The sequence below is a fragment of the Pezoporus wallicus genome, unplaced genomic scaffold (assembly GCF_028554395.1).
Source record: "Pezoporus wallicus isolate ANWC-B61680 ecotype Strahan unplaced genomic scaffold, APGP_CSIRO_Pwel_v1 contig_7684, whole genome shotgun sequence".
Lineage (NCBI taxonomy): Eukaryota > Metazoa > Chordata > Aves > Psittaciformes > Psittacidae > Pezoporus > Pezoporus wallicus.
In genome coordinates, this window is record NW_026642638.1 from 801030 (window position 1) to 818939 (window position 17910).

The following is a 17910-nucleotide window of genomic DNA, read 5'->3' on the forward strand; positions in this document are numbered from 1 at the left end:
CCGCGCGGCGGGGGCGAAAGGACTCCAACACCCAGTGTGCAGCGGGGCACAGGCGACCCCAGTCTTTACTGAGACGGAGCTCGAAGTCACCTGAGGGGACGGCTGTACCGGCGTGACCGGTAGCCGGTAGGTTTGAGACAGCGCACGGGCTGCGGGCCTCTATTACCTGATGCTTGGGTTTCTTTTTGCCTGCTTCTTTGGCCACAGAAGTAATGGGTCCAGACGTCTGTCACTGAATTGTTAGGTTGGAAAAGACCTTGAAGATCATCGAGTCCAACCAGTAACCCAGCATTGCTAAGTCCACCACTAAGCCATGTCCCTAAGCACATCTGTATAATCTTTTAAACATCTCCAGGGGTGGTGACTCCACCACCTCCGTGGACAGCATGTTCCAATGCCTGAGAACCCTTCTGGTGAAGAATTTATCCCAATACCCTGTATAAGCTGCCCCTGGCACGACTTCAGCCCATTTCATAGAATCATAGAATAGTTAGGGTTGGAAAGGACCTTAAGACCATCAAGTTCCAACCCCCGTGCCATGGCCAGGGACACATCACACTAAATCGTGTCGCCCAAGGCTCTATCCAACGTGGCCTTGAACACCGCCAGGGATGGAGCATTTCCTCTTGTCCCATCGCTTGTTGCCTGGGAGAAGTCTCTGGCACACAGCTCACTACAACCTCCTTCCAGGTAGTTGTAGAGAGCAGAAACCAGTCCCGTGAGCCTCCTTGTATCCAGAGTAAATTTCTGGCAGCTATGTCTGTAGGGTGCAGCTCTTGCACATGTTTTTTTCATAGCCCTTCTTCTGAGCATGTGAGTTAAATATCAGCCACAAAGACTGTTTAGAAACCTCACTGAACCATATCTAGGTTTTACTACACAAAAATACATACTGAGGTACCTGTGTTCTTCCTGAAGAGATATGACAAGTAGGGGCCAGCTGAAATATTTTAAATTTTATAAAACATAAATATTTATAACACTTATATAGTACTTACAGCACTTCTGTTATGCCTTGTGCCAGAAGGAACTTCATTTAGCAGGGTTTGGGGGGAGAGGAGAGAGTTGGTGGTGTGCGGGTTTTTTTTTCAGCAAATATGTGTTTATACAAGTGAAATAATAACAGATTTCCAATCATAAAGTGTCTGAAAATAGTAAGTAAACTACTGGAGCTCACTTCTGGTTTTTGCTTTTATTTTGTAGTGTTTAGACTTGTTTTTATTCCCAGGAAAGGGGCAGCTAGTGACTGCAACTCATGTTAGACTGAAGTATCAATAAAAGAAAAAAATATGAACAATAGATCTCTGCCTTTATTAGTTAAAACTTATCACACATTTCTCTAATACAAAGTCTTAAACTTCAACAAAGGAGAAAAGTGCTTCCTAAGTGCTTAGTGAAATATGACACAGCCCTACAGGATGCTGCTGCCATAGAAATTGCAAATTATATTCAAGACCTGAATTAGAAGAATGCTTATTGCAAACTCCAACATTCACAATATAGTTAAATGCCAGCATAACAATTGTTCTTGTGTGCAAAGGTAGAGTCTTTAATGAAACGATGGCAAAGAATTCATTGTACAAAGATCCAATTTATAATATCTCCATCTTATTAAGGAGAAGAATGAAAGTATAACAATATTATCAAGAATAGTGTACTTATATATAATAGTAACATTTACATATATATTTATAAAGAGTGGAAATACAATTGCCCAGGATAACCAAATTGCCCTAAATACAGAATTATCCCTTGAAATCCCTTTCTTCACTCCCTGTCATCAAACTTCTCCAACATTAAGTGGCTATGATCATAGTCTACTGAAAATGCCCAGCTGAGACCACAACTAATAAAGCCAATTTTTGCTAATGAAAAAACACATAAATTAGGGGAAAAAATCCAAGGAGATAATGCTTTTAAAGCAGTTGAAAATCTATCTGACAAATGAAACAATATATTTTACTATGTTAGTAGTAGTTATGAAGAAAGAAATACCCTATCAAGCAATGAAAAAAATAATCTATTTAGTCATGTTCTTCCCCCCCCCCCCCCCATCTACAGAAGATGCCATAGGGAGAGTTTGGCCTCTGTCTGTTATGTCTGCTCCTTGCACTCTGTCAGTGTCCACAACTGCTACACTAGGGACATAAACATTTTTAAGCACAGATCTTAAAAACTTGATAGTCCATGTTCAGCAGTCATATGATTACATGGAGCAGAACAGTCTTCAAGACTATGGATTTGTTATTATTGTGGAAAGAACAGCTAGATTTTGAGTCATCCATATTTTTCAGAATGATGCTCACAAGAAGTTGTGTTTTCTCCATTCTCTGTTTCAGCCTTTGCTGGAACAAATTGCTGGAACAAATTGCTGGAACAATTTAAATTTAATTTAAAACTTCCCACTTACATTTCAAGAAATCAGCCAAGGTGGACCCAATGAAATAATAATATTTTCCAAATCTTACAGCCTTCAGTACTCATATATCCCATACTTAATTCATCTTATGTTAATCTATACATATTAAAATGTATTTGTTTATACACAAATTTAATATCATGGTTCATGCCTATATTGACTTCAAACAATATAATTGTAAGCAAACTTCCTTCTTTTGATAAGTAGACATAAAGAAATTATTTTAAAATAGTCAGCAAAACTTTTAATATTTACAGGATATTACTGTACATAGATTGAATGCATTTGCTATAGGACAGTTACATAAAGAGTACGTAACACATTAGCAAATAATACCACCTGTTTCTGCAAGACCAAAGTGTTACCTTACATTCTTGTACTCAATTCTTCATTTTCTTCTCAAAACCTGCCAAATAAGTGCTGTTTGTAGGAAATTAGTGACATTACCTCAAAAAATATTTTTCCTAATTAACAGTCAGATCCTATAAAGATTAGAAATGAACGTATTCGGCCCCATGCAGGACTTGACCCTAAGTCTTATTGGCAACTTTCAGTGGTTTATTCTGCTTTTGACAATCCAGGCTTCTCTGTGGATGCATCTGCTTCTTGCAGATCCAAGTCTGCAAATTCTTGCTCTATAACTGGCTTCAATATTTTCTCGATTTGTGTAAGTCTTTTTTTCAGTTTCTGTTGTGCAGCGTCATACTCAGCCAACAACCTGGCAAACTTTGTTTGTAACCTGTCCATTGCTCCTTCCATGTAGGTGACTTTCTCTTCCAGATCTTTAGGATCACTTCCTAAGTTTGCAACTTCAATGTCCAGCAACCCATCTTTCATTAGGATTTGCTTTCCTTTTTCTTCCAGCATAGCCTTCGCATCTGGGTACTCTGTTAAAGCCTCCATGAGGTCGTCTTTAGACAGACAAAACAAGTCAGAGTATCCGATACTTTTAATATTGGCTGTTCTTCGATTGCCAGCTTTGCTACCTTTGATATTAAGAATGCTGATTTCTCCAAAATAGCTGCCATCACTTAGGACCACAAATTGTGTAATTCCATCATCAGCAACTACTGCCAGCTTGCCTTCTTTGATAATGTACATCTCTCGTCCAATATCTCCTTTTCTGCAAATGTAATCTCCAGGACTGTATACCTGTGGCTGGAGTTTCAAAACCAGTTCAACCAACAGACCAGCTTCACAGTCTGCAAAAATACGAACTTTTTTCAGTGTTTCCAGGTGAACATTGATTGCAATCTCTGCTCTTAATTTATCTGGCAGATACTTCAAGACTTCCCTTTCATCCACAGCCTTCTTGTTTGTCCACAGGTAGTCAAACCACTTTATAACTCTTTTTTCCATGTCTTTACTCACATTCCGAAAGTGCATATACTGCTTGATAGCATCAATCCTTGCTTGAAACTCTGCTCTAGCAGCATTCATGTTGGAGATCATGGAGCCCACGTTACCAACAATTGTAGCAAAAATCAATACTCCAACCAAGAAGTCGACGACCACAAAGAAATACTCAGAATCTCTTACAGGAGGGGGTGTTTCACCGATAGTAGTCAGGGTCAGTGTTGACCAGTAGAGACTGTAGACATACTTTCTAATGAGACGGGCAAATTCAGGGTCAGAGGTGTTGGGGTAGACCCATGTGTCAGCCCCAAATCCAATGGCTTTTGAGATTGAGTAGTACACACAGGCATTCCAGTGAATAATAATCACAATGTACATGACAAGGTTAGAGATCCTGAAGATATTTGGGTAGTTTGTCCTTGTTTCTGTTCGCTGGAAGAATTCAAACATCCGAGCTACTCTGAGTAGCCTGTTTATTCTCAATTCTGGGTAATTCAGTCCTAACTTAAAGTATAAGAGATCAGTTGGTATGATTGACAGAAAATCTAATTTGAATTGAAAAGATGCCTTATATTTCTCTCGAAGCTTTTGTTCTTCTTTCACCAGAAGACCTTGCTCCAGGTAACCTAAAATCAAATTGTAAATAATGAAAAATGTTACAACTTCAACTGTATTGTGTTTAATGTCAATCCAAATATACTTCAAAAAATATTTTAAGTGCAAATTCCAGATGGTACATAACTTCTCTGACTTAATAAACAATTTCTTATTTCAAAAAATCCGACTTTGTTCAATATGGTTTGACTTAAGCTAAATTATTGTTTTGAAAATTAAACATTTCTAGCACTGATTTTTTTCCCTCCACTTTTCTATTATGGTGAACATCTGAAAAAGAAAAAAAACAACCCTCAAAAAAACTCCACAGGGAAAGAATTTGAACATGGGAATTCCAGTTCCATATTTAGTTTACCTGCTTAGTAGCTCTGGAGGTAGAATAAGATTTTAAAAGAAGCAGTTGCATCTGAAGCAACCTGGATGTCTTGTTTGCACAGTGGTCTTGAAAATCAAGAAAACATTTGAATCTCCTTAAATACAGAATCCAGATATAGGTGCTAGTTCTTCAGAACCCTTGATTTTCACTTGGCCACATCACATGTTAATTTTGTCTTGCTGAGGCAGCTGCAGGTAGAACAGCTTGTATCTAGCTTACCTCATGCCTAGCTTACCTCAGGCTTTACGTATACGTCAGTTTCTCCTATTTTTACAGGTCACAGATTACAGTCTTTCAGAGATCTCTCTCAGTATCTTTTTTACTATCACACCTCCTCAAGGATACCCAGGTAATAAGGGTAGTAGTATTCTAAATATTTGAATCCACTTGGCATAAATATGTGAAGAGGAATAATTAATCATTGAGTATACTTACCTGTTCTTGTCCGTACAAACATGTCAGCAATATAGATGACATCAGAAACATAGTCAATAATAAACCATACCACTAAGTAGTCATGCTGAAGCTCATCAAAACAGGCTCTGAAGAGGAAAAGACAAAATTAAATTACCATGAAATGAAAATTAAATATTTGCATGAAGTCATTAATAAGTAAAATATTTCTTATTCTATTTAGGGACAATACAATTTGCCAGAAGTTTTATGCAGTCATTAAAACAGTACATCACCTAGCAATAATCATGGTCCAGTTGTACATGACAGGCATTGTGATGCAAAACAACCAATTGTAATACATATTTCCTGCTGGATCAATAATGAAAATCTCTTTCTTCTCCCTAAGTGATAGTCAGGAAAAAAAAAAAAACAAAACAAAAAACAAAGAAAAGGAGATGTAATGAGGGATGTAAAATACACATAACAATTTCTGAGGAATGAAGTATTCCAGAAATTGTTATTTTAAAATAAACAGTCTTTATTAAAGTTAAGCTTCCTTGCTTGAATACATGGAGAACATGAAGCTGCTTGTTAGGTGTGGCTTAGGATACAAGTTTTAGAATCTAGATTTTGCTGAGCAAAATCATCTTGGCAATCCCACTTCAGTTTACAGTGGCACATGTAATTTCAATCTTTTAAAGTTACTTGTAATGGTTTCCTACCCAGTTAACTATCTTATCTGATAATTGACTTAATCATATTTCAAAAAAATAAAAGGATTATGTGGCTACTACTCATGTTTAAAGAAGTGAGAAAAATCATGACTTTCTCTTTGGGAAAAGTCTAGCTCTGAGAGAGATGAAACATTGGCATAGTTTACATAAAGAAACCAAAGAACATGAAATCATACAACTAAAGTTCCTACTGCATTATTTTAAGTTTCTCTTCCTTGGCGAGAAAATTTTGAATTCACCAAACAGAAGATAAGGCAAGAGTTTACTTGATGTAGGTACCCTTATGTGTGGAAGAGATTGCTTTACACTGGCACACATTTTGCTTCAGGGTGTTATCCAAAGAATATTTGATAATCACAATACAAGAATTTTCTTGACTTTTTTTTTCAGACCAATTCCACACGTGCATATTTCTGTTGTCCAAATGAAGTTAAATCAAAACAGATCTACTCTAGGGAGAGCAGGAGTCTGAACGCTCATTCACAAGCACAGGATGTCCATGAATGGATTTGATTTTACATAAAAAGCGATTTTGTTAGACTAACAGCAGGACTTGAATGAAAAATACTTACTCTTCTTTATTTTCTTTGTTCTTGGACTTATCTTTATTTTTGTTTTTCTCCTTTTTGTCCTTGTTCTTTTTTGTTTCTCCATCCTTTTTTCTTTCTGACTTGCTAAGAAATAGATTTACATTTTCAGTTGTTACAGACTAAGTTAAAATGTATTTGGAAAGAGATTAAATATCTTAGAAATAGTAGCAGTATTAGTCTTTGTCTTACCTCTTCTTTTCTTTTTTTTTTTTCTTCTCCTCCCTAAGGAAAAGAAAAATATGATAGGGTCATGGAATGCACATACCTCTTGCTTCCAGATTTGAGTCATCTGAATTCAGTAAGGATAACATTATACTCAGTGTTTGGCCTTCAGAACTGTTTTGCTTACTGTACTCATATAGCATTACTTTTATTTTAAATTAGTAGATGTAATACCAATAACTTTAGTATTGAGAATGATCATCATAATTGATGTGTATGAAGTTAAAATGTACGTGCAATCTCTTTTGGGATTAGTTAAACGTCATAACTTTACAAAGACCTTATTAAACATATGTCAATCCCCTTCATTGCTGCTTAAACAAACAATATTGCAGTACTCTCATTTTATGAAATGGCAAAGATACTTACTCGCCTTTATTACTATTGTTGTTAATATTGTACTGTGCAAATGCACTGGGTAGATACCATTGCCTGGGGAATAGCAAAACAACAGAGTTACATGATATCTGCTGAAATACAAAGAAAACCAAAAATATTTAATCAATATTGTCACAGACTGTTTCTCACCATTTTAATCATGGGCTAAGGTATCTAAGGAAATTGCAAGAGCCCAGATTTTAATCTCCTAAATATTTACAGTAAATAACATATCATAATCTTAACAACTTTATTAGAGGGTAAAAAAAATTAGATGATGGCAAGTGCCTGTGCTTAGTTAATCCTATTCAAATTATCACAGAATAAAACCCAGACACAAAACAGTACATTTAACATACCTGTTTTCCCTTTTGTCTGTCGGTTTAGGATCCTCACTGGTGTCTTGCACTACCACACTGGGAACAATTGAATGGGAGTAATGGGTCTCAATCACTCCTACCCTCATGGTGAAGTTTGTCTTACCTTGGGTAATTGAAGAAGACTGATTAAAAAAAAAAGAATCAAGTAATTTCAGAACTATCACAAGTAACAAGCAATGTTTTTCCTATAGATGAATCCTTTATATCCTTTCTTCCCCTAAACCCAGCGACAGTATTTTCAGTTTCCTTTCTCCCATAACATTCCCAAAAGACAAGAAAGGGCACTGTGTGCTTCAGTGTGTTGAAGCACAGGCAGCTACTGCTAAAGAGAATGTAAAACACATCTTTCTCTTAGAGGAACCATTCATTTAAGTCTTTCTCTTTAGTCTGAACATATAGTTTGAAAATATTTAGACAACTGTGTTTGAAACATCTACTGCCATTTCATTTGGTTTTGAACCAAAAGTTGAACACCGTATCAAGATGGATAAACAGATTAATGCAGAGATGATATCCTGAAAACCAGACTAGGAAACATCCACTGATTTTATGTCCAAAGAAATGTCAGGATATCTGATACCTGACATCTGTACTCTGTTGAGAGCAAAGAGTACTTTCTGTAAGTAGAAAGTTGACTTGTGTAGTAGAGTCTCCTTACTCGTAAACCATATAGTATATAAATACATAAATAGAAATGCTAGTGGCTGTTCATGTCTGTTTTGTTCATCTCAGTATTCAAAACTGAAAATATATGGAGTACATAACTAATGTAGTACATTCTAATGCACAGTCTTTCTATTACTAGAGTAATTAACTTCTGCTCTCCCTTTTGGTACTATTCTTACAATTTTGTCAGTTATACCTTCTCGTCAATGAGACTGTCAACTCTGCAGGTATGAATCGTGTCAACAAGTGTGATCTGCTTTTGACAGAGCAATTTTGATGGAATTATGAAACAGATGCTATCCATGGTAGTAACAATATCCCTGTGCATGTGAAATCAGAGTATAGGGATGTATGTAAGCTACAAACTGTCAAATGAGTGGCTGTACCACTGATAAGTGAAGTCAAATGCCATAGAATGAATCAACCTTAAAGGAGGCACTTACATTCTGTGGTCAAGCATACTGCAAAAGAGAAGCAGGATGTTACAGCTGCCATATTACTGCCAGAGTTACCTGACTTTTCCTTATTAGTCAATGAAATAAAAAATATTCCTCTACAGGATTAGGAGAGGAAAACCCATGTTCCCAGCAGTCATCCAGCAGCCATCGGTTATGAATGGTGGATGCCCCCACCCTGGAAGTGTTCAAGGCCACATTGGATGGGACTTTAAGTGGAAGGTGTCTCTCCCCATGGCAGGGAGTTGGAACTAGATGATATTTAAGGTCCCTTTCAACCCAAACCGTTCTATGATTCTATGATAATATACAACATTCTACAAAACAGAAAGATAAAGATTGAAGATTAAGATGTGTTTTTCCACAAATAGCTCTAAATGCACTCCAGAATTGCTGCTCAGTCTTTAAATGCTTAAGAGCAAGGAGCAGGTTTAAGATGTTGAATAAAAAGATTCTAAGACATAGTGAACATTAGGCTAGATTCACCATGAGCCTAAAAGCTGTTAACAGGGTTCCCACAGACTTACACCAAGGATAAATTGTGTTTGAAAGTGTGGAGACTTAAAGTATGCCAGGTTGAATTAAGCAGCTTTAAATCTGCTTACAGGTGTTCTGAAAGCTTCGCTAATGCTGGCACACAAAATTCCATCTTGCTTTAAGCTATATCCTCCACAGAGCCACGCTGAAGTCTGCAGAGCTCACAAATAATGGTGCAAAATAAAGCTGTGTCCAGCCACTTCCAGTCAATCAGCACCAGACAAATGTAAACATATTCGCCTCAAGGGAAATCATTCCTCCAACAGAGTAGGCTCTAAACCAGTCAGCTCACATTAGGACTCCCAGTGCCATTATTTCTATATAGGCACTCATTTTTCATGCTTATCTTTGCTCTTTGAATCTTCTTTAGTTTCAAGAGGAAAAAGAAAAAAAAAAAAAAGTCTTTGACTTTGTGCTATCCAGACACAGTGATCTGCAGATGTACCAGAGATTAAAGATGATGAAAAGTATGGTAAAACAGGACATGTCCACAAATCCACACACATCCAGAGTGTGTAGCCGGGAGGCTGAGGAAAAATCTTTATCCTATACATTTTCCTGTTCTTCAGGCAAAGAGGATTTTTCTGTACCTTTTTGCAAATAAACAGATTCCCCCCACCTCCATTAGTGTCTGTTGTAAGTGAAAGCGCAGTGAGGTGCTTTGTGTTCTGCTGATGGAGCTGTGGAAGCCATCTTTGCAGCTGTCCTTGTAGAACTTGCTGGGAAAGATGAGATGCCATCTGGGGCAAGACTGGAAAATTCATCTTACTGAGGCACTTGAAGCATCAAATGAAACTGGAAGTATTTACTACCCTGTGGGTCTCAAAATACTAAATTTTAATGTCAGGCTCAGGTGACTGCTGCACTGGGCTGTTTCCCTCGTCAGTGAGTCAGGATATGTAGCACAAGAATATCTTCGAATTCCATGAGTCTCAAAGCAAACTGTGGAGGGTTTAGAAATTCTTGAGTCTAAGACACAAAAATGTTAATGTGGCATGTGCCTGATGCAACATACACAGTATTTGCTGATGGTTTGGGGACTGCGGTTACCTTGTTACAGCCTCTGTGTGACAAAATCCTGACACTGAGAACAATACAAAATGTCCTGTTAAACTCAGTGGGTCCAGAACTCACCTTAATGCATTTTTAAATTGTATTATAGGGGGTTTTCAAACAGTATTCAGATGCTTTTTACTAAATTGGGTCACTACCATATTTCCTATTCTGCAGTCACACATATTTTTCTTAAACTGATACATTGCAACAAATTGTTATACAGCTTTTATTGTAGTAGTCCAATGTTTATTTTCACATTATCGAATTTAGGTAGTAAGTTTGAAAGGTAGTAAAAATAAATGCCTGCTTTAGAGGTATTTTAGATTTTTACCATATTGTTTTTACTGTATCATCGCAGTAAAAACTTCCTTTTACCATCTTGGATTTTTAAATGTGACTGCTATGATAAACAACTGAGTTTTCCAACATTATGACCTAAACCCTAACTATATTCATTACTACATATCAAAATCATTAGGGGTGCAAGAAAAGGTAAGCAGTATTAATCTTTTACAGTATTGTAGTGAATGGAAGATTGGTTTCCATCTCTTCCTCTCTTTTATTTTAGCTATTTCTCACATTCTTACTGTCCCATCATATTTACTTCTCTGGTCATTATATCTGGAGAGAAAATGCTTTAAATAAGGATATCCAAGAACAGAATTTTGTACCATATAAAGAACTATGGTTTTCTTCACAAAAAGCAGCAAAAAATCTTAATTAACATTAAAATCTGCAGTGTGCTACAGCAAAATCTCTCTTCCTAACATGCAAAGAGTCCTTAGCAGTTCTACAATAAGCAGTTCCATCAGTGTGCATGCTTACCTTGGGAATGTAATCTGTTGCTTCTAACAGCAATTTCAGTCCTTTAAATCAGCCAGGTTTCCTTACTACATAAGCAGAGCCACCACGAAAAGCTAAATATAATCAACATTTCATAAATAAATCCCTTATTGATGGATTTCTCAAGCAGCCAGTCCCATGTGCAGTTCTCTCAATTATTCCAAGGAAGGACATGGCTGTTAGAGGAAGATTTCCTCAACCTAGTGATGGATTTTGAGATTTAGAGAGAGATGAAAGTGACAGTGGCAGACAGTATTATCCCTCACTGGAGCAGAAGCTTACTAGCCCTATCAGCAGGCACAAAAAGTGACAAATAATGAAACATACTCTGTGCTAGACTATCTTAAACGGTATTAAAAAATACTGCTATACTGTATTAACAGTATTAAAAAATAATAAAAAAATAAATATTGTTGTAAATTACTGTATATTAAGTATTGTCTGCTGGACCATTTTCTTAATATTGCAGATGCTTTTTTACAGTAGTAACAGGTCTTTACTAGAATTGATAAAACAACATAAATGGGAATTTTCTGTTTATTTTAATTTATTTATCATATTGATGAATAATAGGAAATACCATTTTAAACTACTGGAAGTTCTTAAGTAATTTAACATAACTTTTACATTACCATTTTTGCTGTTTTAAAAAGCCCATGAATTGTGAATATGTATTTAGTGGAAAATGCCATGATGATGAAGTTTTAAGACACTGAACTAATCTTGGTATGGATTACGACTTTGCAAAATGGTTTGCAAAGTAGCTGCAGTCCTCCTGCATTAGAAATGTGCAAGGGTTCATCTGTCTGGCCACACTGTCAAAAAAGCCACCAAGAGGATCCCAGCGTATTGAGAAAGGAATTTGCATACCTCAGCATTCACTTCTGGATACGTAAGAATAAAGAAAATTGATCTCTCAGGAGCTTGAGTGACTGATTTTTTAATCTGGCATGTTTTACATGGCCCATTTGGGGAAATTGGGGAAAAAAACCCAAACAAACAACAAAAAATTGCTGAGGATGAAATCCAGTAACCAAGAATTTTAAGCATCAAAAGGAGTGAATGTTCAAATTTGAAATTGTATTTTTGTCACAACTGAGGCACAGCTAAAATTACTGAAGTGTTTTTTTAACTTTGCTTCACAACAGGCAGAATCCAGGAAAGCAGTCCAGTCCTTGGAATCCAAGGATCAAGACATGTTTGTTTCAGTAACCAAAAGCAATGCCATTAGCATTCATTTGAACCAACTTCAGTCTTGCAGTCCAGGTGCCTGGTGGTTATTCATAAGTGGATTGACACATGGATTTAATCACAAACCCAAAGTGATGTTCAGTATCACAGGTCAGCCTTCTAACCACAGAAACAAAGTAGACATATCTGCTGCTATGACTTTCCAATCATGAAGATAGTTCGTTTTCTACACATTTGAATACACATTTGAAACATAAAGAATAAAAAATATTTTAAAAATGCCAGTAATGGGCAATGAGGAAATGCATTACATTGTGCCCAGTGGAAGCCAGGTATACAAATGTACCAAAAAGGTATCCAACATAACAAATAGACAACGAAGTGAACAACCTAAATCCTGGCATATGGTTTCACAGTTGTCTTTGAAGGGCTGAAATACAGCTTCCATCCTAGAATCATAGATACAGAAGGAAACTTGGAAGACCACTGCATCCAACTTGTATTGAATCAGAATCAGTTTTACTTCTGTCACTCTCACAGATTTTTGCCTGGTTTGCAGTCTTAAACTCCTGAATTTGGTGGATACCTTTGTCTGAAAGCTTTAGATAACCAGTCAAGCCAGGCAAGTCTATGTTGTGTCTCTCAACCTGGTGCAAACTACAAGAGAGGTGATACACCTCTTGACTCTGGTGGAGAACAGTTAGTTTTCTTTTGAAATAAGCCAACCTGTAAAGCAACTCTAACTTATTTTTTATTATTTGATTTACTGGGGAATTTTTCAAAGAAGTTCTCAAACGGAGGAGGATGACTCCTACTGGGCCAGAACCAGTTCCTTGTCTGACAGGGGCCAGGATATCACTTACTTGCAAGAAGTTTGCAGGACAAATTCTGGGTGAGCTCAACGCAGTGGTCTTAATTCTGCCTCCCTTTAAAAGGCAATTACATAGTTGTCATTGACTTCCCTTATAATTACATTAGTTTAGCATCAGTGTCTTTTTCACAGATATTTTTCCTGTCATTCCATATTCCAGTGAAGTAACCTTGACTGATGGGAGAATGACCGCCCTAGTGGATTATTGTTTACTAGGCCAGCTTTAATCTTATTTCTGTCTCTTGCTTTGTCATCATCTGTAATTCTTCTCAATCCTATCAAAGCTACCTTTAGTTTCAGACACCAATAACAAAACCACTGGATACATTATACATATGTATTTATTTATAAATAATCAGGTTTTAATGTACAACATTGCCTTTCAGCTTACTGTGTTGTAGCTGCGTACACAGATGAGTGTTTAAATTGGGACCACAGTTTTGGCATGCTTATTTTCTGCAAATAGTATTCTATCTTTTCTAGTGCTGATGTGATTTCTGCAGTGAATGTCATGTCGGAAGTGCTGTAGTTGAGAAGGCTCCAGGGCTTCTGGCTTATTTAATACTCTTCTGGGTAGACTGGTGTTTATAGGAATTTAGTGTCATGGAAGCACAATTGCCTGGTGGCTGGAAACCCTTCAGTGCGAACAGTATCTCCGCCAGTAGGTGGTACTGTATTTTCACTTTATTGTAAAATGGATCTGCCCTGGGAAAGCACATTGAAGCATTTCTTAGCTCACCAACAATCCTCATGGACATTTTACTTTAATCTGGAACTTTCACTCCATGTATATTTAGTCAAACATAATTTTTCAAAAGTCCAATTCAGAAAGTAGTAAAGAGATTGCTGAAAATGTCAGTCAAAATCAAAATATTCTTCATGTCACATCTGGATAACATGCTCTTTCAGTACTTTCTAGGACTAGATGGAAGTATGAAGCTGTCAAAAAAAAATAATATCACACTATACATGAATATGTATTTAACTTTTGGGGACAAACTTAGGTAATGAGCATATTAATTTTAAAAGCTTAGATTCAAATAAGTACTCAACTAGGGAGAACACCATGTCTTTATCTCAAAATGGGTTCTTGATGGAAAGGGAAGAAGTAGAAGCAACTCAAGATGTGTGCTGGTGTGTTAGATTCCATATGCAGACAAGACTGGAATTGGAAAGTACTGGATAGACTTCAAGCCTTCTCTGGTCGTGAGTGCTATCTGGCACGCAGTACAGCACCACACAACATGCTAAAAGACTATGTCAAAGCCTTTTAACAGCATCTTCCAGTTTTTGCATGACTACTCTGAAAAGGGATGAGGAAGTTGGGGCTGTTCAGCCTGGAGAAGAGAAGGCTGCGTGGAGACCTCATAGCAGCCTTCCAGTATCTGAAGGGGGCCTATAGGGATGCTGGAGAGGGACTCTTCATTAGAGACTGTAGTGACAGGACAAAGGGGTAACAGGTTAAAATTTAAACAGGGGAAGTTTAGGTTGGATATAAGGAGGAAATTCTTTCCTGTTAGGGTGGTGAGGCACTGGAATAGGTTGCCCAGGGAGGTTGTGAATGCTCCATCCCTGGCAGTGTTCAAGGCCAGGTTGGACGAGGCCTTGGGTGATATGATTTAGTGTAAGGTGCCCCTGCCCACGGCAGGGGGATTGGAACTAGATGATCTTAAGGTCCTTTCCAACCCTAACAATTCTATGATTCTATGATTAGCACTCCTGAAATGTCTGTGGACAGGACAAGTGCTATGTCTGGCCATGCCCAACAGTTACTTGTGTGCCCTGAGCTGAACATGCAATGAGGCTGGCCTTGTGCTACCCAGACTGGGGTAGCTTCAGATGTCTCTTCTCCTCCTAATCTGGAATCTGCAAGAAACAGGGGGACTGGCCCATCAGAAAACTCCATGGAAAAAAAAATAGAACTTCATTCAATAATATGATTGGGATAAAGAATAATTGTGGTGTTCCTGCTGGAGTGCCAGTAGTTCTGAGCTAGTTAGGATTTCTGTTTAGCAGAATTTTATTTCAAGCTAATAACATAAGAAATGTGACTTGGTTGCACACAACAATGGTGCTGAAATGTTTACACTTACAAAAGGTGATTCAACTGAGATTAGTTCTACTAAAAAGAAAATCGTCAATATATGATATTGTCACTGATAACAGTGGTAGAAAATGCTCTGTAGTTAAAATAGGTTTGATATATCTAGCCTTGATTGTCTTTCATTCATTGAAGTAAATTAGGAGTTAAGGTGGCACTATCTGGGCATTTTTAAGGCAAAAAGTATAGGATTAATCTCTTCACAGAGAGCACAGCAATCTAATCGTAACGAACTGCAATGCAGAGGCACCCCTTTTTGCCTCAGTTGCTCCTGCATGTCTACACTAAATCACCAGCGTTGGGGGCAGGTGGTGTTCCCATGGACAGAGCTGCACTCTCAAATCTAGCTCAGTAATTTTCATGTGGCCGTGTGCCAGCACAGGTAATAAACCCATCTGTAGCTGTGCTATTGAACGGAGCTCATGTTTGGACCCTGTCGGGTAGCAGCGACTGCAGGCAGAGAAGAGTAATGCAGAACAGGGAAGCTGAACAATGGTCGCAGGACTTCAGAATGTTGTAAGCAGCTTTTGTAACTAATAAATAGATCTTTTTTCATGTCTACACGTGGACTAGCTGCATGGTGAACAGTTTTTCTCACTGTGGTGAAACCTGTTATCATCTTCAGTGTTTAAAATTATATTATTAAATACTGCATAATAAGATATAAGGAACTCAATGTATACATGTATGAGAAAAAAAATCCCCCTCCCCCAAATTAAAGAATTTATCACAAAGCCAGGAAGTCACACAAACTTTAAGTAAGTCATTCACGGCTAATGCAGAGAGAAGATGGGTTTTATTAAGGTATAAAAATGTGGTTTCCAATTACTATTCTATATATCAATGTAAAAGTATAAAGTTGACTAGATAAGCAGTGCTTCTGTTGTTGAAAACCAATGATTAAATTCAGGGCTTGCTTAACAGTTTCAGCAAATCTTTCATTCATTGCATAAGTAACAGAATGATAACGTCTCCTGCATTTTCCATACATGTGATGGAAAACAAAAATACTGTAATAACAAAAAAAGGCATAGCAGGGTTTCATAACATCCTTATTTCTCTTTTGGAGAAATGGGAAGTGCCACAAAAAAATAACTCTGACTGTTAGTACTTGCATATTGTTACTTCATACACAAAAGGCTTCATACACAAGAGCCGTAGCTGGCATGGCTCTCCTGAAATAAATGGAGCTGTGCTGATTTGCATTAACTGATGATTCAGGCATTATACAAAATCAGTCAGAGCTGCTACTTTGAATGGTAAACTATCATCTTTTTTATGTCAGATGATAAGATTGTATATCAAGACTTTATTTTCTTTCCCATTTGTCCTTTACATATCATCCAAATTAAAGAAAATATACCAATGTTGATAAATTACTTTTATGTAGTTCTATCCTTCCTGACATTGTCTCAAAGTTCTTTAAAACAAGTTGAGTATGAAAAGTACTAATCATCAATAAAGTATACATATGAAGTATGTCTATCAACCTGTATCTTTCGTTAAATATTTTATTCATTAATAAAAAAATACTTTGATGTCCATGGTCTGCTAAAGGAGTTAGCCTTACAGAGGCAGACCTGAAGAAGCGTTAGCTGTGGTGTCTCTCTGTACTGTTGTTCTGGGTACCACACGGCAGTGAAGCCCTGACCAGAAGGTCAGCAAGAGCTCTTGGTTTAACCCCAGGACTGCAAAGTCAAGGATGCCTAAGGCAGGGAAACCCAAGTTATTTTGCTGACACTGTCAGCGTATTTCACCAGTCTGCACCAGAGCTAACACTTTTCTGAAGCAAAGGTGATTAATTTAGGTGCTGCACTGCAAAGCATGGTTACAGCCCTGCTGGTCTCAAGATGGCTTGGCCTTGCGGTGCACTGTGGAGATGTTTCAAATCTGCAGCTTGGTTTGGCTTCAGTTTGGGAAGCTCTTGTGCATGCCGAAAGTCTACTATCCCAGGAAGTTTGCTGGGCAACCCCAGGTTAGCATGTAATGGTTTATTAAGCCATATATTTTGTATATGTATTTCACTTAACCATGCTAAAACAAGGGCTTAGACTTCTACCTCGAAAGTATGGATTGGGTAATAAAGATAATTGTTTCTTTCGACACCCTAGAGCCTGTTCAACATCAGGGAGTTAACCCAGGTTCTACGAAGCTGGGCCACCCTGGCCAAGGGTCCCCTTGCCTGCCTGCAGAGGCAGCTGTCAAGGCTAGTGCAGGCAGCCCATCGTGCTCACCTCTTCTCCCAGGTGTGAAGGGGAGGAAAATTAAATCCATAGAAACTTACAACAGTCTCAAATACTGACTCAATACCGCAGCAGACAGCGCGTTCCTTTGGATTCAACATTCAGGTGGGATTGGCATTACATAACTCCCCAGGTGAGAGCTGGGACCTTACAAGGCTTTATACAAAGCAAAGCCTGTTCGGAGTCACTCCGGAGACCTGCGTGCCCGTGTTCCGTCTGGACGCGCCCGCAGACGTGCTGGGGATGCCACCCCCACCTTCGGCCGCCGCGCCGGGGGCCGCGGGGCGGGGAGCGGGGCGCGCCCAGGTGCGGCCCGCGCTCGGGCGGGCGGGCGGAGCCGCTGCCGCTACCGCCTGCGCCGCTGCGGAACCCGCAGACGGGGCACCCCGCAGCCATGGGGCAGGGAGAGGTGCTGCCCGCCCGGCCGGCCTGCCGCACGGGTCAGTGTCTGATGGGGCGCGCTAAGGGTGCGGGGGGTGCG

At 38.4% G+C, this 17910-nt stretch overlaps 1 protein-coding gene across 1 annotated transcript; it reads right to left on the reverse strand.

Moving 5' to 3' along the window:
* Positions 1-2862: 2862 nt before the first annotated feature.
* Positions 2863-17825, reverse strand: CNGA1 (cyclic nucleotide gated channel subunit alpha 1). The gene is made up of 7 exons (XM_057431100.1): positions 17582-17825; positions 7446-7569; positions 7078-7140; positions 6469-6570; positions 5456-5563; positions 5202-5308; positions 2863-4401 (listed from the first exon to the last, which is right to left on the reverse strand). Exons 1-7 carry the CDS (start codon positions 17823-17825, stop codon positions 2978-2980), a joined length of 2172 nt encoding a protein of 723 aa, XP_057287083.1. The 3' UTR covers positions 2863-2977.
* Between the last annotated feature and the right edge of the window lie 85 nt (positions 17826-17910).